At 42.3% G+C, this 26,125-nt stretch overlaps 1 protein-coding gene across 4 annotated transcripts in view; it reads left to right on the forward strand.

Annotated features, from left to right (window-relative positions):
• Window positions 1–766: 766 nt before the first annotated feature.
• Window positions 767–26,125, forward strand: part of LOC141166191 (TRPM8 channel-associated factor homolog) — a 30,233-nt gene continuing 4,874 nt past the window's right edge. The window contains exons 1-6 of one of the 4 annotated variants that reach the window (XM_073652643.1): window positions 767–1,034; window positions 16,977–17,075; window positions 19,532–20,158; window positions 20,285–21,237; window positions 23,520–23,614; window positions 23,775–23,988. In XM_073652643.1, coding sequence (XP_073508744.1) covers window positions 19,542–20,158; window positions 20,285–21,237; window positions 23,520–23,614; window positions 23,775–23,988 — 1,879 coding nt within the window. In that variant the 5' untranslated portion in view covers window positions 767–1,034; window positions 16,977–17,075; window positions 19,532–19,541. Of the gene's footprint in view, window positions 1,035–14,832; window positions 14,952–16,976; window positions 17,076–19,531; window positions 20,159–20,284; window positions 21,238–23,519; window positions 23,615–23,774; window positions 23,989–26,125 lie in introns of those variants that run through there. The other 3 variants (XM_073652642.1, XM_073652641.1, XM_073652644.1) reach the window with 3 other exon arrangements.

Consider the following 26,125-nt stretch of genomic DNA (forward strand, 5'->3'; position numbering starts at 1 on the left):
TACCAGGGTTAGGAGTCACGGAGGCCCCAGCGTCCAGGGAGAGTGATCTCCAAGAGAAAGCCCTACCACCAGGTCAGCAGGTACAAGAGAGAGAGACAGTAACCAAGCCAGGCCTAGCTCCAGGCAGGTCAGAAGCTTAGCAAGTGAAAGCAATGGATCAGGAGGCCCTATACCAGCTCATTGGGGAGAGTCCAGAAGTGCACCCTTCCTACCGAGTACCCTGAACCATACCTGCATCTACACCAGTAAAGGTACCGAAGCGAACCCCCGTGTGAGTGTTCTTCATTTATCCCTGAACTGTCCTGGCCGCCTCTCACCTGTTTCACCATCCATCCCCCCATGCTGCCCTGAGGCCTGCTCTACCTGTGGGGAGTCGTTTCATCATAAGCTGCCCTAACATCTGCCTCAGAGGACTGTCGCAGCGCTGGTAGTCCTTACCAGGCACCACAGGTGGCGTCACAAACTATTCCAAAACCCCATATAAACCCAATTTCCCCACGGACCGGGCCAGCCACCCACCAGCATCCATAGGCCCGGCTGCCGAGTACCCCACGGCCCTGGGGGCGCGTCACATGGAACAGTGGTGAACCTTCCCAGGAGTATAGCAATAATAATGAATTAGTAGCAATAAACATTGTAGCTTGCAGAGATATAAATATCACATATCACACTCATAACAGTGTCCTGGATGTTCACATAGACCGTTTATAGCCCTCTAGTGGCCATGTAGCTGAATTGCACATTGCACTTACTGCGCCTGCTCATGAGAACAGCTGTCATTGCAGCCAGCAGATCCAGCACATCACTGTGCAGTAAGAAGAAAACTTTCACTTCCTTGTTTTCACCGACGTTGTAATATGATCGAGTAGTTGGTGCTGTCTCCTCTGTGCCTGCCCAGATTTATCTATACACTGTGCATGATTCGCTGGACAGTGCAGATGACAGATCACACCCTCTTCTGCATATAACATCTGTGTTGGCTCAGTGGTTGTAGCTGTATCTCCATGTTCTGTGTGGACTTTCTGCAGTAACAGGTATGTATGTTATATGCACTATAGTATAAGTTATGGCTTATTGTACCTTCATGTGTCTGATCCATGTCATTTACTCCTGAGCCTGGGATAATGGCCATGGAGAGTATCGGAGATGTTACTACTGCAGGAATTAGTGTGCTACATAATCAGTACAGTATACAGCAATCCTCATATACAGTACAGGGTCAGATAGTCCTGTCTGTTCTGCACCTATCCTCATATGCAGTACAGGGTCAGATAGTCCTGTCTGATCTGCACCTATCCTCATATACAGTATATGGTCAGATAGTCCTGTCTGTTCTGCACCTATCCTCATATACAGTGCAGGGTCAGATAGTCCTGTCTGTTTTGCACCTATCCTCATATACAGTGCAGGGTCAGATAGTCCTGTCTGTTCTGCACCTATCCTCATATACAGTACAGGGTCAGATAGTCCTGTCTGTTCTGCACCTATCCTCATATACAGTACAGAGTCAGATAGTCCTGTCTGTTCTGCACCTATCCTCATATACAGTACAGGGTCAGATAGTCCTGTCTGTTCTGCACCTATCCTCATATACAGTACATGTTCACATAGTCCTGTCTGATCTGCACCTATCCTCATATACAGTACAGGGTCAGATAGTTCTGTCTGTTCTGCACCTATCCTCATATACAGTACAGGATCAGATAGTCCTGTCTGTTCTGCACCTATCCTCATATACAGTACATGGTCACATAGTCCTGTCTGATCTGCACCTATCCTCATATACAGTGCAGGGTCAGATAGTCCTGTCTGTTCTGCACCTATCCTCATATACAGTACAGGGTCAGATAGTCCTGTCTGTTCTGCACTTATCCTCATATACAGTACATGGTCAGATAGTCCTGTCTGATCTGCACCTATCCTCATATACAGTGCAGGGTCAGATAGTCCTGTCTGTTCTGCACCTATCCTCATATACAGTACATGGTCAGATAGTCCTGTCTGATCTGCACCTATCCTCATATACAGTGCAGGGTCAGATAGTCCTGTCTGTTCTGCACCTATCCTCATATACAGTACATGGTCAGATAGTCCTGTCTGTTCTGCACCTATCCTCATATACAGTACAGGGTCAGATAGTCCTGTCTGTTCTGCACCTATCCTCATATACAGTACATGGTCAGATAGTCCTGTCTGATCTGCACCTATCCTCATATACAGTGCAGGGTCAGATAGTCCTGTCTGTTCTGCACCTATCCTCATATACAGTACATGGTCAGATATTCCTGTCTGTTCTGCACCTATCCTCATATACAGTACATGGTCAGATAGTCCTGTCTGTTCTGCACCTATCCTCATATACAGTACAGAGTCAGATAGTCCTGTCTGTTCTGCACCTATCCTCATACAGTGCAGGGTCAGATAGTCCTGTCTGTTCTGCACATATCCTCATATACAGTGAAGGATCAGATAGTCCTGTCTGCTCTATACCTATCCTCATATACAGTGCAGGGTCAGATAGTCCTGTCTGTTCTGCACCTATCCTCATATACAGTGCAGGGTCAGATAGTCCTGTCTGTTCTGCACATATCCTCATATACAGTGAAGGATCAGATAGTCCTGTCTGCTCTATACCTATCCTCATATACAGTACAGGTCAGATAGTCCTGTCTGTTCTGCACCTATCCTCATATACAGTACAGGGGTCAGATAGTCCTGTCTGTTCTGCACCTATCCTCATATACAGTACAGGGTCAGATAGTCCTGTCTGTTCTGCACCTATCCTCATACATTGCAGGGTCAGATAGTCCTGTCTGTTCTGCACATATCCTCATATACAGTGAAGGATCAGATAGTCCTGTCTGCTCTATACCTATCCTCATATACAGTACAGGTCAGATAGTCCTGTCTGTTCTGCACCTATCCTCATATACAGTGCAGGGTCAGATAGTCCTGTCTGTTCTGCACCTATCCTCATATACAGTGCAGGGTCAGATAGTCCTGTCTGTTCTGCACCTATCCTCATATACAGTGCAGGGTCAGATAGTCCTGTCTGTTCTGCACCTATCCTCATATACAGTACAGGGTCAGATAGTCCTGTCTGTTCTGCACCTATCCTCATATACAGTACAGGGTCAGATAGTCCTGTCGGTTCTGTACCTATCCTCATATACAGTACAGGGTCAGATAGTCCTGTCTGTTCTGCACCGATCCTCATATACAGTACAGGGTCAGATAGTCCTGTCTGTTCTGTACCTATCCTCATATTCAGTGCAGGCTCAGATAGTCCTGTCTGTTCTGCACCTATCCTCATATACAGTGCAGGGTCAGATAGTCCTGTCTGTTCTGCACCCATCCTCATATACAGTGTAGAGTCAGATAGTCCTGTCTGTTCTGCACCTATCCTCATATACAGTACAGGGTCAGATAGTCCTGTCTGTTCTGCACCTATCCTCATATACAGTACAGGTCAGATAGTCCTGTCTGTTCTGTACCTATCCTCATATACAGTACAGGGTCAGATAGTCCTGTCGGTTCTGCACCTATCCTCATATACAGTGAAGGGTCAGATAGTACTGTCGGTTCTGTACCTACTATGGTACTTATTATGTTATTACTCACATCCTATGGCAGTAACTTATTGTACAACTCAGGGATGTCCAAAAACCATACAGATTCCGGTCCTTTCCTGCTGTAGGAAGATATCTGTGTTAGTTTTCAAAGAGAAAAATGGGCCAATTTTTTTCCTAACTTGTCATCCATGTGCAGTCCGTTTTTTTACTCAGTAAAAGGCTGCAGTCACACTATCAGTATTTAGTCAGTATTTTACTTCAGTATTTGTAAGCCAAAACCAGGAGTGGGTGATAAATAAAGAAGTGGTGTCGTGTTTCTACTATACTTTTCTTCATGCTGAATTGGTATAAAAAAAATCGCAGCACTGTGCGAGTGGCTTCACAAATCGTATCACGCACACCCATTGTAGTCTACACACGCTTGTAAAACATCGGACTGCACTCAGATGTCATCTGAGTACAGTCTGACATTCGCGGACTCAGACAATGAAGAAGATGGAAAAATTAAGCTCTCCTTCTTCTCCACACCTGTGCTGCAATTCTCCCATCCCAGAGAATCGGATGGCAGTAAACTGACACTCGGCTCAATCTCTGATTAAAATGTCATTACCTTAATCAATCCGATTCTCTCGGAAGAGAGAATCATTGCTCTTGTGAGTGAGTCCTATAATCACAGCATGCTGTGATTTTTTTCAGTTAGATTCTGTCCGTGAAAAAAATCGGATAGCACTCGTCTGATGTATATGGTGGTGTGAGCAAGCCCTTATAAGCGAACCCTTGAAAGTTGTGGAATGAAAAATATGTAAGGCTACGTTCCCACCAGGGGCGGACACAGACTGTAGTGGGCCCCTGTGCAAGAAATTTTTGGGGGCCCCCCCCCCGCCCTTCATAAGGCAACAAAGTTATGTAAACATAACCCCCCCCATGTGCATCTCTCACCCCCCCATGTGCAGCTCACCCCCCGTGCATCTCTCATCCCCCTCCGTGCATCTCTCACCCCCCACGTGCATCTCTCATCCACCCCCCGTGCATCTCTCATCCCCTCCGTGCATCTCTCACCCCCCCGTGCATCTCTCATCCACGCCCCGTGCATCTCTCATCCCCCCGTGCATCTCTCATCCCCCCCGTGCATCTCTCACCCCCCCGTGCATCTCTCATCTCTCCCCTCCCCCCCATGTGCATCTCTCATCTCTCCCCTCCCCCCATGTGCATCTCTCATCTCTCCCCTCCCCCCCATGTGCATCTCTCATCTCTCCCCTCCCCCCATGTGCATCTCTCATATCTCCCCTCCCCCCATGTGCATCTCTCCCCTGCCCCCCATGTGCATCTCTCATCTCTCCCCTCCCCCCATGTGCATCTCTCATCTCTCCCCTCCCCCCCATGTGCATCTCTCATCTCTCCCCTCCCCCATGTGCATCTCTCATCTCTCCCCTCCCCCATGTGCATCTCTCATCTCTCCCCTCCCCCATGTGCATCTCTCATCTCTCCCCTCCCCCATGTGCATCTCTCATCTCTCCCCCCCATGTGCATCTCTCATCTCTCCCCTCCCCCCCATGTGCATCTCTCATCTCTCCCCTCCCCCCCATGTGCATCTCTCATCTCTCCCCTCCCCCCCATGTGGATCTCTCATCTCTCCCCTCCCCCATGTGCATCTCTCATCTCTCCCCTCCCCCCATGTGCATCTCTCATCTCTCCCCTCCCCCCATGTGCATCTCCCATTCCCCCCACTCCTAGTTAATTGTATTTAAAAAAAAATAAAACTTGTTATACTTACCCCCATGCGATCCCTGCAGAATCCTGGCGCTCGTCCAAATCGCTGACACCAGGTTCTCCTGCCTTCCGGTCATGTGACAGCGCCGTCACATGACCGGAAGTCAGAGGAATTATGAGATGTCCTGGACCCGGCGCTTTGCATGGGGCCGGGGGCCCCATGAGGAGAGAGACGCACAAGAGGGGGGCTCTGAGGGGGCTCCTACCGGCCGGGCCCCATACTGGAGTCAGGGCAGTCATGCCCTGATGGCGGCCCTGCTGGAGGCTGGAGGGGCCCCCTCTCCCTCGGGGCCCCCGTTCAATGAACCGGCTGCACGGGCGGTAGTTCCGCCCCTGGTTCCCACGATGAGCTTTTGGTGAGTTTTTGATGTTGTAGATTTTCTGCACCCACTAAGTAAATTAAGTTACTTGCGCCTTTTTCATTGCGTTTTTCACAGTTTTTTTACTTGCGTTTTTCTTGCATTTTTGATGCTGTGTTTTTTTTGTCTCTTGTTGGTGTCTGTTTTAAATAAAACTGCTTTGTTTTTTAAACTTCCTGGTATTTGGCTTTGACAAAATTTTATTAATACAGTCCTGTGCGCATTACATGTGTTTTTGATGTGTTTCTGCCGCGGAAACTCACTGTAAACACATGTGCGTCTTTTTACTTGCAGATATTCCACATTTAATGCAAGTCTAAGGTCACATTCACACATAATACTCAGCGTACCCGCAAGAGAAATTAACATGTGTCGGATTTGAAACACGCACTGCGGGTCAGTTTACACTGAGTATAAAAAGAGCACAAAGGGCATGAGATTTCTATAAGGCTAAGTGTCCACGAAGCAAAAATGCTCTGGATTTTTTCTGCATCTCCCTGGCAGGAAAGATGCATGCGGTTTTTACACGCGTTTTTCCCGCCAGGTAGAAGCATTTGTGAAGCGTTCTTCACATGCATTTCTGCATGCGGGTTATCAAGAGCTTTTCCAAGCGAGTTTAGCATCACTTGGAAAAGTGCTTGACAACTTGGTCACACTATATAAATCCATGCAACCGGAATGGATTTATATATTGTGACCAAGTTAAAAAGAATAAAAATGGTAATAAATAAAAAAAATAAACATTATACTTACCTGCTGATCCCCGCAGTCTTCTCTCTGGTGCATCCTGGCTTCCCGATAGCTCGCGGTGGTGTAAAAGGACCTTCCATGATGTCATTTAGTCATGTGACAGGTCACGCGACTGCCGACATCAGCGGTCGCGTGAACTGTCACATGACTAAATGACTTTATGGAAGGTCCTTTTATACCATCGCGAGCTATCGGGAAGCCAGGACGCATCGGACAGAAGACCGCGGGCCATCAGAATGTGAGTTTAATGTATACTTTTTATTTTAAATTCTTTTTTTTACAGGTACTATAGTACCCAGGTCTGGAGGAGAGTCTCCTCTTCTCCAGATCTGGGTACCATCCGCACATTGAATCACTTAATATCTGCATGTGCACATGTAGTCATGTGGATATTATGCGATTCAATGCAAGTCAATGGCAGCAATTACGCCACGTTTCTGCAAAAATAATGGACATGCTGCGTATTTTTCCGCAATGATAATCCGCAGCGGAAATTTCCGCAGCATGTGCACATGCTGATTATCATTGGGGACCATGGGGCACGTATTACCAAGTGTTTTTTAAGCGTTTTCGCTGCCGAAATTCCGCAACAAAAACGCTTGAAAAATGCATAGTGGGCACGCAGCCTAAATCCCATTCACTTTGCTGGAGTTAAGGCCACGTGCTCTTTTCCTCAATGAGCTTTTGGTAAGTTTTTTACCTCAGTATTTGTAAGCCAAAACCACAAGTGGAACAATCAGAGGAAAAGTAATAGAAACACGTCATCACTTCTGCATTTTTCACCCACTCCTGGTTTTGGCTTACAAATACTGAGGTAAAAAACTCACTAAATACTCAACGTGTGCACGTGGCCTAACACATTCAGTGAACTGTTTAGTCAGTATTTTAGCTCAGTATTTGTAAGCCAAAACCAGGAGTGTAACAATCAGAGGAAATGTATAATAGAAACACGTCACCACTTCTGTATTTTATACCCACTCATGGTTTTGGTTTACAAATACTGATGTAAAATACTGACTAAATACTTAACATGTGAACATGACCTAAGATGCCTCGTTTTTGACACAGCGAATATATGCAGCATCAAAAATTCAATAAAAGTTCATTGGGGAACACAGCTTAAAGACCTGTACACAAGCTGCGGTTGTGTCACAGTTTTGTCACGTTTTTTCTGTCCAAATTTGTCACAGAACCTGAAGGACTTCCTAGTGTCAGCAAAGTGAATGAGATTCCTGAAGTCTCATGCACATATTGCTTATTTTTTCCTTGCAGATTTACAGCAGATTTACCATATATACTCGAGTATAAGCCGAGTTTTTCAGCACATTTTTGTGCTGAAAAAGCCCCCCTTAGCTTGTACTCGGGTACATACCTGAGTATACATAGATTCCGTTGGTGGATAGTGGGTGGGGGGTTGCAGCGGCGGATGAGGGGTTTGCGGCGGCATAGGAGCTGGCACGGTTAGCAGGAGCAGCGCTCCTCTGTGCCCGCTGCTAAAGGGAAATGAATATTACCTCTTCTCCACGCTACTAAAAAGACTGCATATTCGCTCCTCTCCACGCCCATAGTACCGGTATGGAGTGGAGTGAATGTTCCGGCAGCAGCTCACAGCAGTGTCTGAGAGCGCGCGCTGTGTCTCAGATGCTGCTTGAGCTACTGCAGAAAGGTCGCAGTGCTGGAGCAGAGGTGAGGAAGAAAGGTGAGTATAAGTGTTTATTTTTTTCACTGTGCTGTGATGGGGCCATGCATACCAGGATTAGGGGATGAGGAGGCCATACAGACCAGGATTAGGGGATGAGGAGGCCATACATACCAGGATTAGGGGATGAGGCAGCCATGCATACTAGGATTAGGGGATGAGGAGGCCATACATACCAGGATTAGGGGATGAGGAGGCCATACATACCAGGATTAGGGGATGAGGGGGCCATGCATACCAGGATTGGGGGACGAGGAGGCCATACATACCAGGATTAGGGGATGAGGAGGCCATACATACCAGGATTAGGGGATAAGGCGGCCATACATACCAGGATTAGGGGATGAGGAGGCCATAAATACCAGGATTAGGGGATGAGGAGGCCATACATACCAGGATTAGGGGATGAGGGGGCCATGTATACCAGGATTAGGGGATGAGGAGGCCATGAATACCAGGATTGGGGGGATGAGGAGGCCATGCATACCAGGATTGGGGGATGAGGGGACCATGCATACCAGGATTGGGGGGTGAGAGGCCATGCATACCTGGATTGTGGGATGAGGGGGCCATGCATACCAGGATTGGGGGATGAGGGGCCATGCATACCAGGATTGGGGGATGAGGGGGCCATGCATACCAGGATTCGGGGATGAGGAGGCCACGCATACCAGGATTGGGGGGATGAGGAGGCCACGCATACCAGAATTGGGGGGTGAGGGGGCCATACATACCAGGATTGGGGGATGAAGGGGCCATAAATACCAGGATTGAGGGATGAGGGGGCCATACATACCAGGATTGGGGGGTGAGGGGGCCATGCATACCAGGATTGGGGGATGAGGGGGCCATGCATACCAGGATTGGGGGGATGAGGAGGCCAAGCATACCAGAATTGGGGGGACGAGGAGACCATGCATACCAGGATTATGGGATGAGGAGGCCATGCATACCAGGAGTAGGGGATGAGAAGGCCTTGCATACCAGGATTGGAGATGAGGAGGTCATGCATATCAGGATTGGGGGGATGAGGCGGCCATGCATACCAGGATTGGGGGATGAGGGGACCATGTATACCAGAATTGAGGGATGAGGGGTCCATGCATACCAGAATTGGGGATGAGGAGGCCATGCATACCAGGATTGGAGGATGAGGGGGCAATACTTACCAGGATGGGGAAATTTACCAGTAGCGGCTGCCTTTTCCACCCTAGGCTTATACTCGAGTCAATACATTTTCCCAGTTTTTTGTGGTTAAATTAGGTACCTCTGCTTATACTCGGGTTGGCTTATACTCGAGTATACAGTCATGGCCAAAAGTTTTGAGAACGACACCAAAATTATATTCTCACATGATCTGCTGGCCTCTGGTTTTTATTAGTGTTTGTCTGATGTTTATATCACATACAGAAATATAATTGCAATCATATTATGAGTACCAATAGGTTATATTGACAGTTAGAATGAGTTAATGCAGCAAGTCAATATTTGCAGTGTTGCCCCTTCTTCTTCAAGACCTCTGTAATTCTCCCTGGCATGCTCTCAATCAACTTTTGGACCAAATCCTGACTGATAGCAGTCCATTCTTGCATAATCAATGCTTGCATTTTTCCAGAATTTTTTGGTTTTTGTTTGTCCACCCATCTCTTGATGATTGACCACAAGTTCTCAATGGGATTAAGATCTGGGAAGTTTCCAGGCCATGGACCCAAAATCTCTATGTTTTGTTCCATGAGCCATTTAGTTATCACCTTTGCTTTATGGCAAGGTGCTCCATCATGCTGGAAAAGGCATTGTTGGGCGCCAAACTGCTCTTGGACGGTTGGGAGAAGTTGCTCTAGGAGGACATTCTGGTACCATTCTTTATTCATGGCTGTGTTTTTAGGCAAGACTGTGAGTGAGCCAATTCCCTTGGCTGAGAAGCAACCCCACACATGAATGGTTTCAGGATGCTTTACAGTTGGCATGAGACAAGACTGGTGGTAGCGCTCACCTCTTCTTCTCCGAATAAGCTGTTTTCCAGATGTTCTAAACAATCGAAAAGGGGATTCATCAGAGAAAATGACTTTGCCCCAGTCCTCAGCAGTCCACTCCCTGTACCTTTTGCAGAATATCAGTCAGTCCCTGATGTTTTTTCTGGAGAGAAGTGGCTTCTTTGCTGCCCTCCTTGAAACCAGCCCTTGCTCAAAGAGTCTCCGCCTCACAGTGCGTGCAGAAGCACTCACACCACCCTGCTGCCATTCCTGAGCAAGCTCGGCACTGCTGGTAGTCCGATCCCGCAGCTGAAACAGTTTTAAGATACGGTCCTGGCGCTTGCTGGTCTTTCTTGGGCGCCCTGGAGCCTTTTTGACAACAATGGAAGCTCTCTCCTTGAAGTTCTTGATGATGCGATAGATTGTTGACTGAGGTGCAATCTTTGTAGCTGCGATACTCTTCCCTGTTAGGCCATTTTTGCGCAGTGCAATGATGGCTGCACGTGTTTCTTTAGAGATAACCATGGTTAACTGAAGAGAAACAATGATACCAAGAAACAGCCTCCTTTTAAAGTGTCCAGTGATGTCATTCTTACTTAATCATGACTGATTGATCGCCAGCCCTGTCCTCATCAACACCCACAGCTGTGTTAATGGATCAATCACTAAAACGATGTTAGCTGCTCCTTTTAAGGCAGGACTGCAATGATGTTGAAATGTGTTTTGAGGTTAAAGTTCATTTTCTGGGCAAATATTGACTTTGCAAGTACAGTAATTGCTGTTAAGCTGATCACTCTTTGACATTCAGGAGTATATGCAAATTGCCATTACAAAAAATGAAGCAGTAAACTTTGGAAAAATTACTATTTGTCTCATTCTCAATACTTTTGGCCATGACTGTATACGGTAATTCTAGAGCATTTAAATTCTTTTAATGTTTTTCCTGCAGATTTCAGCCATACTAATGAAAGGGAAAATCGCATGTGAAAAATCCATCAAAATCGCATGTATTTTATGCTGCGTTTTTTCCTGTCAACACATGAGTATTTACAGCAGATTTTCTGCTGCATATACTGAACGTGTCATAAATTAACAATGGGGTCCTAATCTGAACAACAACCACACTAAACAGTGTCACTCTTCAAATCAATAACAATCTGTGTATACTTCATAAGTCAAATATACCAAGTGACTACTATTATATTTAAAAACAATACTTTATTCAAAATTTGTTTAAAAAGATAATTAATCCAGGTACCACAATGTGAAAAGACACCAAAAAATGTATAGACAACCTACAATGACTAAGCCCCTATACACATATCAAAATGCTGTACAGTTTCTCCAATCAATATCATCATTCTCAGTGTCAATAATAGTGGAACAAATGTCAGCAATATAAATGAAAAAATCATAATTCCAACATGTTAATGTGCCAGGCTATTCGTCCTATCACGGTGCCTTCTTGTGCCTTTTACCCCGACGCACGTTTCCAAAACCTCTTCCTCAAGGGGAATCCACTGGTATATCTGACTTATGAAGTAAAAGATATACACAGATTGTTATATACTGAACGTGTGCACATACCAGACCTCTAACTTAATTGAAACATCACTCACCACATCCTGAAGAAGTTTTAAAAGTCCTTTAATTGAAGTAACAGAACATCTATGCGGTATGCAGAGGGTGTATGGGAGAGGAGTGGACGACTGCCATTTCTTGATTCCAGAGCGCTTCTATGTATCCAGGTCCTGCACAGATGTCCTGTTACTTCGATTAAAGGACTTTTAAAACTTCAGTGGTGTGTGCTGCTTTTCCTTTTCTTCACATTGCTACATTGCTGTTGGGAGAAGGCACCGTTCAAATAAGAGAGACCTGGAGCAGTTTACAAAATAAGAGTGGTCAAAAATTCCAGTTGAGAGGTGTAAGAAGCTTGTTGATGGTTATAGGAAGCGATTGATTGCAGCTATTTATTACAAAGGGTGTGTAACCAAATATTAAGTTTAGGGTGCCAACAATTTTGTCCGTCCCATTTTGGAGGTTTTGTGTGAAATTATGTCCAATTTGCCTTTTTTCTCAGTTTTTTTTTTTGTGTTATTCCTACACATACAAAGGGAAAAAGCTTGTAAAGTGTATAACAAAACATGTGTGATTGCAATAATTTTCTGAGAGAAAAACTTCATTTTCTGGATTAATTTCAAGAGGGCCAACACTTTCGGCCACGACTGTATTAAGAGGATAAAAACTTTGATGGAAGTGCTTCTTCAGGAGAAATCTAAATTAGCTACAGAATTCCACCGTTTCAATAATTCTAGATAAGTTGTAACCACATATGGGTGTGTGTCCAGATGTCTATCTCATCTCATTAAATGGCTCACCCAATTTTAGAAATACATTTATAATATAAATATATATTTGAAACAATTAATAAAGCAGTTGATAGAATGATTGATAATTAAGCCTAATTATAAATGGAATTTTTGACTTATATAAGGGCCTCATTACATGGGGTGTGAACACATCATTAACAATTAAAATTAAAGATGTTAAATAAGTAGTTATTTCCACATCTAGATTACACTTAGTTTTTTTGGCATGCTTAAATGCCAGCAAGAAACACCGCAGTATTTCATGCATTTTTGTAACACGTAAAACATGATTTTTTTCAGTCCAATTGAGACGTGTATGACAAAATTTAAAAACGTAAGGTACTTAGCGTTTTTTGATCAAAGAGAGCAAAAGCCATTCCACCACTTAAAGGAGTACCTTTCAATATGGATGGCCCCTAACCACTATATGTCCTACCTCTCCATGTGCCAAACTAGGCCTCAGCTGAAATATTTAATTTTCACAAGGGTAATAGGCGAAAATGGACTCCATAATTTGTTGCACAATTGTTCACAAATATGACAATGTCACTTTTGTGGTCAAAAACTGCTGTTTAGGAACAAAAGTAAAGGAATGCAAATTTGGCTGGAAAAAAATGCAAATGCCATGTTACATTTGCAGAGTACTTGAGGTGCAAAAACAGCAGAAAAACCTCACCCTGTTTTGGATACTAAACCCCTCAAGAAACTTATTTAAGGCCACATTCATACTTTTAGTGCTTAGTCAGTTTTTTACCTCAGTATTTGTAAGCCAAAACCAGGAGTGGAACAATCAGAGGAAAAGTATAATAGAAACATGTCACCACTTCTGTATTTATCACCCACTCATGGATTTGGCTTACAAATACTAATGTAAAATACTGACCAAATACTGAACGTGTGAATATGGCCTAAGAGTGTGGTATTTTTTACCCGCAGGTGCTTCGCATAATTTTATAAACTTGGGCTGTGAAAATAAAAAAATACATTTATCATCTTCACAAGAGGTAATAAAAGAAAATTGGCTCCATAATTTGTTACGGAATTTCTCCTGAAAACTGTGCCATACCCCCATGAATTGCTGGATACTACTTTTTGGTCTTACGGTAGGTCTTGGATTGGAAGGAGTGTTATTTGACTTTTGGAGTGCAATTTTGGCTGAAATAGATTGCTGATACCATGTTGCATTAGTAGATCCTATGAGTGAAGTGACCTCATTTTGGAAACTATACCAATCAAGAAGTTCCTCTAGGGGTGTATTGAATATTTTGAATCAGAATTTTCTAACATTAAACTGTGGAAATAAAAAATTAACTACATTTTTACTACTGAAATGTTATATTAACTGCAAATATTTCATTTTTACACGTGGTAATGGGTAAAAATGGATCACATGATTTGTTCAGCAATTTCTCGTGAATGTGGTGATTCCCTATATGTGGTTGCAAACTACTATTTGGCCACAGAGCAGGGCAATAATAATTATTTGTACGTTTTGGGGTTTTTGCTTATACATAAAACCTTTTTTTTAGTGGCAAAACATTTTTACACCATTTTTTGTTCTTTTCTGGTGTGTTTTTTTTACATTTTTACTTAGTTTCACTACGGACCTTCAGTATCTTACACGTTAACTGCTGATCTCATGCACTGCATTACATGATACCTGTCAGTGTCATACTGATACAGCCTGTTAGACCCTGCCTATGATAGGGCCTAACAGGCCATCATACCTGGCGATTATTTGGCTTCAGAGTTGCCATGGTAACTATTGGGACACCACAATAAATCAATACTGTCACGGGAGTGTCAGAGGTGACAGACAGTAGCCCTGCAGTGGTTTGCAGGAGATCTCCACGTTTGGCAATGCAGACAGCTGCCTAAATAGGAGGCTGCGTTTAGGACCCAGAGACTACCTCCCTTTAGTCTGGGTGTATATATACCTGGTGTGTCTAGGTGGGCATCACCGGTTATACTCATTTCTAGTTGGAACTTGGCTGAAGCAGCATCATGTCCTCTCTGGAGTCTTGAGGCCGTGTGCCCTGTTGGAGTTCTTCTAAAGCTGAGTTGTTGTACCCTTGTGTTGCCTTCCCATTTTATATTTAGAGTGCTAGCGGAGGTTGACTAGTGCTCATCTCCTTCCACCCCCAGCTATAGCCTTACGCCAGGGATAATAGGGCGAGGCACGTGATCGGCGACAGCTGCGGAGGCTGTATAGAAACGTTAGGGGGAGACAGGGTGACGCTAGTCCAGATTAGGAGGTCACCTCTTCCCCCTTTCCCTAGTGTCTGGGCTCCCTTTTCCTTTCCCCTCTGTGTTGCACTCACACCTGGCGTGACTCTCTGTGTTGCATTCACACCTGGCGTGACCGATACCAATTGGTTTAACCATCTAGATGCCGCACAACTGAGAAGATCAAAGGCAGAAAAGGAGGCTAAACTATCCTGTTTCACTGTGATCATTCTGTGAGTACAGATACACCAATCACTGTGATAGCTGATCGTTCCCCAGCTGGTAATCTGTATGTCTTCGGTGTTCAAGAGAGAAATTTTTATTAAACTATCAAAATGTGATTTCATGCGGTGACAGTTTCAATGAATTGTATACATGTATGGCAGATTGCTTACGTGATTTACATCCAGCTATAATGCTGGTTTGCACTTCATCCTTAATAATACTCTCTGTGATAAACTGCTTTATGCATGTAAATGCATACAAGTCATATGGGAACAATAGAAGCAACTTAGAATTGTGCTATTTATGCACTCTAGGGTGAATGAAATGGTTTTGAGCACTTCATAATTACACCTCCAATTTCAACTAGGGCAGATATGATATCCCTTATGAGGCAGTATTTGAGGAGTAAGAAAATGGAAAAATAGATAAAGTAAAATAGAATGGAAATTAATATTTTAAATTAGTATGCAGTGAAGTAAAGAAGAAATATTTACTTATATCCTCTATCAAAGATTAAAGGAAGATCTACTCTAATTGGAGGAAGAACAGATCTAACAAATAATTTATGTCACATTCTCCAAAAATAGATTTTATATTTTTCTTTAATAGGAACTTGGGATATCTACCCTAATATGCCTTCTTACAAGACACAACCAAATGTAATGATGGGTGTGACGAATCCACACCACGCCACCCCGCCTGACGTCACTATTACATCAGACAGATCATGTGATACGGATCTGCACTTTGCACCAACGTGACATTCTGTAACACATAGGGTCAAATTGGTACAGTTTTACACAGAAACCCCCTGTCCACACGGGCCCAGGGAGACACTGGGAGTGAGATGATGTGGCCCAAGTAGTCACTGACATGGTACCACAGTCACTCACAGGATGTGAGGCCCCTTTCACTAGCCCCAGTGAAACAGAGCCTTATTAGCCACCAGTTCCTGTTCGATATAAGCCCCGGTAGCATGGGAAATTAAACCGAGAAATGGACGTGTGAATTTGTGGATCGAGATAAGAGCAGCCCAAGGTTAAATTATTTATTTAATTGCCTTAAAGGTTATACAAATACAATAGCGGTAGGACAAAAGATATAAGCAGAGGAATCATGTCAATTGCTGGTGTGCACTGGGCCTCATGGGGGCCTGTGCTTCCAGCATGTTCCTAGGTCCTTCACAGCACATTACTCGACATGAGCCCCCCTGTTCGAAGTGGACTGCATGCATCAGAGAGAGAGAGCCACATGGCCTTAATCTAGCTTATATCTCCTATGGGTAACTCCCCTCCTGCCCTCTGGATTGAACTTGAGTTCTCAACCCGTGCTCCTGACAGATAATAATTCTAAAACTTCAGATGGGTCATAACTCCATAATGGAGGGTCCCAGGGAGGCTGTTCTGGTGTCATCGGATCCAGCTGAGCCCCTGCTATGCGTGAAGGCTAAACACAGCTGCACTATCTGTTTCCTGCTAGCTATTATACGTGTCTCCCCACCCTGTGAGGCCAGAATGGATCGAGACACTGGACGGCATGTGGTCTGGGGATCTCGGAAATATACACGATGTACAGCTAGGACGTATAGTATCTCCATAACTCCCTTATGGAATTATGTTTCTTTAATGTTCTGCATCTACAGCAGGACTCTGTATTGTAAGCAAGCCTTTGTCCTGCTTTGAACTTCTCAAGGTGTGAGATCTCTCACTCACAACCTTTGAGGCTGGGCACCCTTACTGAGCTCTGTTTCCTGTCAGTGCTGGTGAGAGGGAGAAGTTTTTTTTATAATCCCAGGCCAAATAGGATACAAATGATTGACATGGAATTATATCTCCAATATTCTTCACAATGGGGATATGTTAACTTAGGCTGTAGTTTAATGGTGGCTAATTTAGCATTGATGTCATTTGACATAGGTTATAATAGCATATTTTTTTTATTTGAATGAAGGTTATATTCTATTTAAACAATATCCATACAGTGATTTCGATATAAAGGGAATTTAATATCTGACTAAACTAATTATGTTGTAGTTGGTGAAGACACTGCAGCCCTGGACGTACAGTACATGTACATGAAATTGTGTTAAGGGGTTAAATTGCAACTACATGCAACTTGTAACTAAAAACCAGGTACATTTTATTGTTTCTTTCTTTCATAACAAGGTTACTTGCTGCAGAGAGCCCTAGTGATTCTGTTGTAAACTTTGAACAATCTCATTTTGTTAGAAGGGGCATCTGTAAATAAAATCAACCCTCCTTAGCCATCTATATGGGCATCCATGTTATATAAAGTTGAAAATAAAGATACCTTGATATTTGTGATTTGATGTTTCACTCCAGAGAAGTCCACATTTCTCTTAATATGTAAATGAGCTGTTTAGATCTATGGGTCGGACACAGATCTCCTTGAGAATCTGCCTCCAGAGCTTATTTTAAATTAAAGCGGGTGTTGCCAGTGCAATGTGTAATGACTGACAGTCTACTCTCCTGATTTACATGTCTCACACTGCTAACGCCCCCTTTCATTCAAAATAAGCTCTGGAGGCAAATTCTCTGGGAGATCTGTGTTCCACCCATAGATCTTCTCAGCTCATTTACATATTAAGAAAAACATGGATTTCTTTGAAATAAGACATCGGATTGCAGATATCAAGGTATCATTTTATTCAGCTTCCTATGACCTACAGTACAAGTAAATATAGACAGCTTAGGAGGGTTGATCCTACTGGCAGATTCCCTTCAAGAGAAACCTGCAACCTACAAAATAACCATTTACCTGCAGATATAAGGGTAATCAGCAGTTAAAAAATAAATAATTTAAATCATGTTGGGCTGGTTTATTGGAAGCATTATATTCTCCCTGCAGCCGCTCAGTTCCAGTCATTGGGACGGTGTATGGATCGGTTAGTCACCCCTCACTGCACACTGAGCATGCTGTAATCACTCCCCTCCACATTGATAGACAGCTCCACAATTTGTGTGTGCAGAAGATTTTGGCACTCAAAATGCAGGGTAGTGATTACATCGGCACTTACTGTGTAGTGAGCGGTGACTGTAACCTCTGCCTACACCACCCCACCCCAATGACTGGAAGTAGGAGACTGTAGGGCGGATATAACTTCATTTTTTCCCTGTAGCTGCTGCTCCAGTACACCACTGTAACATGATTTAAAAGCTATTTACCTGTGAATTATGACTATATTTGCCAGTAAGTAGCTGTTTTTTAGGTTTCCTTTAAAAAAAATGAGTTGATTACTAGGTGATCCACTGCTAGTCAATCAGCTGTAGTCCTTAAACACTGTAATTTTGTAAAAAAGCTTCCCACGCCCCATAAAAAGCTTACCATAAGGTGACCCATTGCAGGAACTTTTGGTGATTCCTCTGTAATATTTGAGGGAACCTGGCACCAAGTGTTCAGTTACTCTGCAGTGCCACTACAGGAGAAAGTAAGCATTAGACATATTCAGGAAAAAAGAAATAGATACTTTTAGTAGCCAAAACTCCAAATTATTGAACTCCCCTCTGTTAATGCAGATTGCCCCAAGAAGTTGTGTGAAAATGGATTTCCTAAACAACAACTCCCCTTCAATTATGCAACTTGCCTCAGATAGAGTAATAGAACATTTTTCTAATCTGGTTATTATGGAAGCAGTCTACTATCAACTCATCTTTGTTTGGAAGAACTATGGTCATTGTCTATGAGAATGGTTAATTATTGATATGTAAATTACAGACCTCAAGCATATTTTATGAGACAGATACAGAAAAAGATACATTTGATTCAGGCTCCTACATCATCTAGTTTGGCAGACTTTAGTAAGTAGGCATACTATTTTGGCTGAAGTGTAATATATATTTAATTGCTTTAGGACCTCCTAACGATTATAAGCGTCCTGACGGTCCACATATCACTACGCAATAACGTTTTAGAATGTCATTGCAGATTAAGAAGTTGCACAAGATTGTTCAGGTGCAGGAACTGACTATTATGTACAGCTTGACTGCCAACAGAGAAGGCAGAGATGGTTTGTTACTCTCTAACTTCATGATCACTGTATACGCAGCGCTGAACAAGCTCTATGTATATACAGTAGTTTAGAAAATGGTGACAGCGCTTCCTTTTTCAATCACATTAATCATATAACCAATAGGTGTCGGGAGAGAACATGAGCTTCTGGGCCCTAACAGACCCATATTATATCTGCAATGTAATTAGGAGGTTGAATTTGCCTTGACACTGGGGCTAATATACCTGCCCCAGTTACAGAGGAAATCAGATTTTAAAAAATTGTAGATAAATGTTGAAGTGCCCACCAAAGGTTGTTTACAGCCTTATAGTGCCACAGAGTGTGATAAAGATGAAAAAAACATCTGAATAAACTAAAGAAGTAAAAAATTAGTGTTTTTTAGCCCTGCCCCATTCTGAAAAAGAAATTGTGTGGCCAATATATAAAAATAATTGTTATAATAAGGGGAACAATTTAAAATGTCTTTTAGTGGTCTTTTATGGTTTTAAAAAAAATGTTAAAACAGACAGGAATTTCCTTTTTTTTTCATTTTCAAAAAGTGCTCATTTTGTGTTACAGAACATAGAAAATGTCTGCTAATGAAGATTACCGCTCTCTGGTCAAAGGTATCTGTAGTGTAAATTTCTCAGGGAAAGAAGTGCCTTGTAATCTCCTCCTGACTGGTGATGAAGCTTTTCCGGTCGTGGCAAGTCCTGAAAAACATGTCCTTATTGCTGCCTCCAAATATGGGAAGGGTCGGCTTGTGGTCATGAGCCACGACGCATTCTTGAACCTGCCCCAATTCATGGATTTCCTTAAAAATGCAATATCTTGGCTGAAACCTTCCTCAAAAGCTGTAATTGGTGTTGACAAGAACTTCAACAACTTGGAACAGATGATCTCTGCCTCTGGACACAAGGTTGAAAAGATCTCTGGTCTGAAGAAAGATCTGGGAGTTCTCTGTACAAATGGATATAATGATAATCAGGCACAGGAAATAGTCTCTTTTATAAAAGAAGGAGGAGGTCTTCTCATTGGAGCTCAAGCCTGGCACTGGTCTTCTAGCCACAAACAAGAAAATGTTTTGTGCAATTTTCCTGGAAACAAAATAACTTCTGTGGCTGGGATATATTTTACTGGTCAGTGTGGAGAAAGAGGGAACTTTAATGTGAGTGAAAAAATACCATGGTGCCCATTCTACAAAGAGTAAGTACTATATTGTTCTTCACTATTTATCATCATTTAAATGTCATTATATAGACAATTGCCTGATTAATCAGATTATCAAATAAAACTATATCATATTCACTTTTTTTGTTATGTTTTGCACAGTGTGACATTTTCAGCGGATTTAAAGCATCTTGTGCAAGGTGTTGACAGCATGGATATTAGTGGGCCGGGTGTCCCCTCTGAACTCCTCCTTCACGGACCTCTGACATTTCCAATTGGTCTAACCAGCAATAACCAGTGTTTTTTTGGTGCAGCATATTACGGGAGAGGGCGCATTGTTGTGGGGACACACGAAGGCTATTTTTGCAAACCACAGCTCAAAACCTTCTGGCTCAATGCAATCTCATGGATGAATATGGGAAGACAAGGAAAAATTGGTGCTGTAAAAAAACTGTCTAATTTTGCAAATGTCCTACAAGCTGAAGGTTTACAATGTGTAGTGTCTAATTTAACTCCTGAGCTCAGTGTGTACTGCTGCACATCATACAGTGATGATGAGGCAGAAAAAATCCAACAGTTTGTGGCAGAAGGTGGGGGTCTACTTATAGCTGGCCATGCCTGGCACTGGTCTTACTCTAATCCAAACGTGCTTTCTCAATATCCAGGAAACAAGGTCCTCAATAAGCTTGGAATCAGCATTTTGGGGAGAACAGTTGCCCAGGGCAATTATCAGGTTTTGGATCCTAATGCAGAAGCTACTACCTACCATTTTCCTAGAGCTGTCTCTCAACTGTTAAGTGACTTGAAAAGTGGAGCTCAGTTAACACCATCCCTGAGTGATTGGCTGCCTAAACTCAGACAAGATGTTTCGACATTCATGAGGATGCCAGCCAGCCCTCTTGTTTCTTCTCTACAGGAAGAACTCGTACATCTGGCACATGGTTGTAGTATTCCAAATGTCAGTAAACAGTGTCCAGCAAAAAGCTGTTCTAAGGAAGCTTTCATGATGTGTCTCGCCCAAGAAGTCAGCTGTTTGGATAAGTTGCATGATCTAGAATGTGAGAGTGGTCATTCTACACCCCCTATTGCGGTGCAGATTGATGGAACAAACCCTGGTAGAGTACTTTTCTCAAATTTAATTATATATGCTTTTATGTTTGTTTTAAATTTCACAATCCTTTTTTTGTACAGATCATCAAATCATGTATATCTTTGCCTTAAATAAAAGTTTTTTTCACTTAGGGCTTGTTCACATAGGCAGGGTATTATTATTCTCCCACCCCCAACATAAAAGATAAAGGTTCATCTACCAATATACGGTATACATCTTTTTCATTTGTCAGGACACTGATCTTATAGTACGATTTGGAGGAGCACTGCCTGTAGCATTCTTTCAAGATAAATGCCTTTTTTTCTATAAAAATGACACTAACTAACCCATTGAGAACATTGGGATTAAATAGATTACAAATTTCCCTCAAACTTAAGTGTAAAGTGACCCAGCATGAACTGAGTCTTGTGGGATATGTGAAAAAGCTCTTACATTCCACCACATTACTTGCATTGTAGCATGAAAATGATAATCTAAAAGATGAGCCTAAAAGAAAAAGGATTAAACAGGACTTTTATTATTTTTGTGTTTGGGTCTAAGAACTAATAGGCAGGTTGTTGCTAACTACCTGCCTTTTTTGAATGGTTGATGATCTCTTCCGGGTCAGACAGCGATTCCCCTGCTTCATTCTCCTCTCATCAACAGAGCAGATCTTCCTCTTCCGTTCTGCTCTGTCGACGGAGCATCACTGCAGACGTCATACTGATGAACTCCCCGCAGTCAGACAGCAGGGAGCTGGCTGTCAATCAGTATGATATTGGCAGAGACACCCTATCGACAATCAACAGAGTCTATGACTGCTCTGAGCCAACAGAAAATGGCATCGGGCAGAACAGTTGCTAACTACCTCCCTGTTCTTTTTTAGCCCCATGCACAAAAATATTATAAGTCCCAAATAACCCCTTTAACACTGGCTGTTTTTTTCTGTATTTGTTTTTTTTGCACAGATGGGAAAAAGATTTCCTGTAAAAATTGTTTCAATCCTAATAAAATATTTTTGTGTATAAAGAGGCAGCTTAAATCGAGAATTTTGGTATTGGTCTTATTTTGGAACAGTGTCAAAAAGACAATAAAATAAATATAAGGCAGAAAAAAATTCCCAAATATTGCTCATGCCAAGGAATCCGATCACTTTCCCATAAAGTAGAAGCTGAAATCTGTTTGGTTGCTACGGTCAACACTGACACCGCCTGCTCTACTTTTCATGGTTCAGTATGGTTCAGTATTTAGCAAGTGTTTGTTATCAGTATTTGCAAGTCAAAATCGGGAGTGGAACCTACAAAGAGAAAACTATAATTAAAAGATTCACACCCCAAATGTATTTTGCAGCCACTCCTTGTTTTGGCTTTCAAATACAGATGAACAATGACTTGTGAATAAGGACTTAATGTGATATTTTAACATAGCAATTACTGTAAGTAAAGCTACCCTTGTGGCAGAAATCCAATTCACAAATCTGAGAAGGATTTAGAAATCCCCGTCACACATGGCAAAAATGCAAGATAGTCAGAAGTCCCAGCTAGACTGTGTAGTATCATAGATCCTTATGATCCTGTTATTAGACATTAGATCTCAGTGTGGGTCCTCATAAATGACAGTTATACAGGCCTATAAGAGCACATCTAATATGTTCAGGTGAGATTGGTGTAATGTACACAGCCTGTAAAGAGTCCCTATGGCTTATACGTCACAGCTGTAAACATTATATGCCTCCATATGGTGCCTCAGTGCAGTAACAACACAGTAAGCAAGGCTTCTAGGGAAAAATACTACCATTATTTTGATGCATCTAATGCATCATTCACAGGGTAGTACAAGTGCTATCCGTCTTTTTCACTCGTTTTTCAGTTTTAGCACTCATACCTATAATAGTGAATGGGACTGTTCACATGTGCGTGATTTTTCACAGAACAACTGTTCCGCGAAAAGTCGCGGAGATATGTCCGATTTTGGTCCAAGTGTTGTGCTAAAATCAGCAATACGAATCTAAGAGTCAGGGAAATAATCAGACATCACTGGGATACCATGTGAATGCGGTCTGATCTTCACTGACTGTTAGAAGAAGTTAGAGAAACTTTTTTTCACATACAAGAAAAACTGATGAAAATTGGACCAAACTCTGATAAAAATCAGATGAATTGCTAATGAAACTTTGATGAAAATCACTGATGACACTCGATCTGTTTTTCTCATTTGTAAAAAAAAAAATTGATGTCTGAATGAGGCCTAACAGGGCCTAAAGCGGGCCCAAAACTACATTTTCATAAATGGGTATTCTGTCCCCAGGTGGTGATGCCTGGAGAAGTACTGGACTCTACGTGCCTCCTCGGAAAACAGTAACCCTTGTGTTTCCTGCCTCAGCTGTGGGTAAATGTCTCCAGGTAATCTACAGGAATGTCTCTTTTTCTGCCTACTGATGTTAGCAGGTTATGCTTTTCTAAAACCGCACATAAATCCTTAAAATGCTCCACTACTTTTTAGATTATAAATGATCACTTATGTGCAGTGATAATTGTAGTAAAAGCTTGATATTTATTACAGGTGCAGGTTGGCTGTCACTCAGATGACCTGAGTGGTGCAAATCAGTATTGTCGTGCACCAGTGGTTGTGCGTAGAAAGGGCGTTGATGATGAGAAGGTTTCTATATCCTGTGTCTGGGGTGGACTTCTTTACATTATTGTTAAAACCAAGAGTCAACTGGGCAATGTCCCGATTTCAGTTCAAGGAGCAGAACTTGCTCCTGTGTTTATAAAAGGTAAGTATAGAATGCCCTAATTTTCTGTATATATCCCAAAGTCAACAGAACCACACACAATAAATGGCAGTGCTCTACAGCCAAGTCATATTTTAGATACTTTGAATTCTACAGAATTCCAGGGGCACATTTATAAGATTATCTCAGCACAGGAACATTTTATTTAAATACATTCAATTGTGGAACTGATTATCATTCCAAGAACTATTGATTAAAATGAACTTTTGTTCGTGGGGAAACGCCTTTAATGATTTTTCTGAAATGATTGATACCGAATTTGCCATAAAAATTCAATGCACTGCAAATCGATTTGCAGTGAAAGCACTCCAGAGCCTCCAATTATCTTGACATACGACACTGTTTTACTCCTAGGACTGTATCCAACCTCTTTCAAGTTCTTTAATGCAAAGACAGCCTTAGTAATGTCTAAGTGACCTCAACATATATGACCTTGGGTAAATGTATAATCGGTGGTAACCAACAGCCTGTTTAATAACACACCGCACTGTTAGATTTTTCTATGTTTTTTTTAAATTAAAAACCTATCCAAATATGATCCCTTTTGGGGGCAAATGCCTGCCATGCTGGTGTTTATGCACATGTGTTGTATGGTGTGTATGCTGTGTTATAAACAGCCCCAGGGCAGCAATGAACATGTAGAAGTTGCTCATCTTCCTCCATCCCTTGTTGCATTCTTATGACCATTTTTTCCAATATAAATATAAGAGGACTGACATAACTTGATGCCACAATTTTCCCTACTGACAAAATTAGTAGTCTTATCAAAGGGTCTCATTTGGCTCCACACGTCCCTCCTCCGCTGTCATTGTTAATTTTCAAACTACCCCAATCTCTAGTTTGCCTACTGCATGATATAGGCCGTCCCTGCTCTCCACTGCTCTTATTACGAATCCAACATATGCAGCATTTAATTTAATCGCATTGTAATGTCAGAAATTAGGCAGTACTCAGGCAGACTGTTCTGATGTGGTGTAGAATGGCCTCCAGGCTTTGCAGAAATAGAACAGTTGAAATGCCCAGATATCCTCCTGGCCATGAGCATCACCTTCTTCAAGTGATTATATTTCTTTAAAAAAATGTGCACAATTAAATTTAAGTCATGTGTCATACAGGGAGAACGTCTAAAAGATGTAAAAGAACGAAAAGATGTGCCATATAGTCTATAATGTCCTCTGTAATCTCACCAATAATATGCTTCCAGAAGGCAAAGGAATACAATTATGACCTGTATTTGGCAGTACTATTGCCCTGACTGCCAATGGTGGTGCATTTGCTGCTACTTGTTGCCACATTCTTATTGCCAGATCCTGTGGTATAGGGTTTTTTCTTTTACATTATGCCATCTATAGCAATTGACACTTCTTTTTATCATACATATTTACTACACTAGAATCAGCTTTTCTTTTTGAATCTATTTCCTCCATCAGTAAAAGGCACGACCGAAAATGCTAAGTAAACACCAATAAAAATAAGACAGGCAACAGGCTGCAGTACTGGTGCGGCATGTGGACTAATAAAACAGACTAATACAACAGATGTGCAAAAAAGAAGTACTGTATGTGACACACACACTTTTTCAAATAGTAACATAGTAGGAAAAAATTGTTAAAAGCAATATTGGTGGCTAGCTTCTGCATAAATGCGAAAAATATGTTATTGAATTGTAGCAGCAATATAAACAAACTGATTAAAGACAACCTTTTACCAAATTTTTCGTGTTGTAACGGACACAAGATGTAATAGTAGCTGCAAACATTTTAGCTTTTTTTTTTGCCTCTCCATTGCAGAGATAATAGCAAGCAAAGTATTTGGCACCTAATGAGTTAACTTTTTTAAAGTCAAAGTGGGTGATGTCAGAGTTTTCACTGAGGGTGTGACACAGCTAAAAGGCATGCTCACATCTGTGTATAAACTCAGTGAGTGCAATGTGAGAAAAAAATCGCATTGCACTCGCTAAAATGTTATTCAATTAGGCAGTGCTCATCTGCGAGCGGTGACGTCAGTGAGGTGACTGGAGTTCATCGTCTATGAACTCCAGTCACCTTACTGATGTCAGCGCTTGGCACTGAAGCTGCATTCTCATGCTCAGCGTCTCCTGGATGCAGGGCTGAGTGGT

The sequence above is a fragment of the Phyllobates terribilis genome, unplaced genomic scaffold (genome assembly GCF_046119375.1).
Source record: "Phyllobates terribilis strain yellow unplaced genomic scaffold, ASM4611937v1 Scaffold_11__3_contigs__length_659146591, whole genome shotgun sequence".
Lineage (NCBI taxonomy): Eukaryota > Metazoa > Chordata > Amphibia > Anura > Dendrobatidae > Phyllobates > Phyllobates terribilis.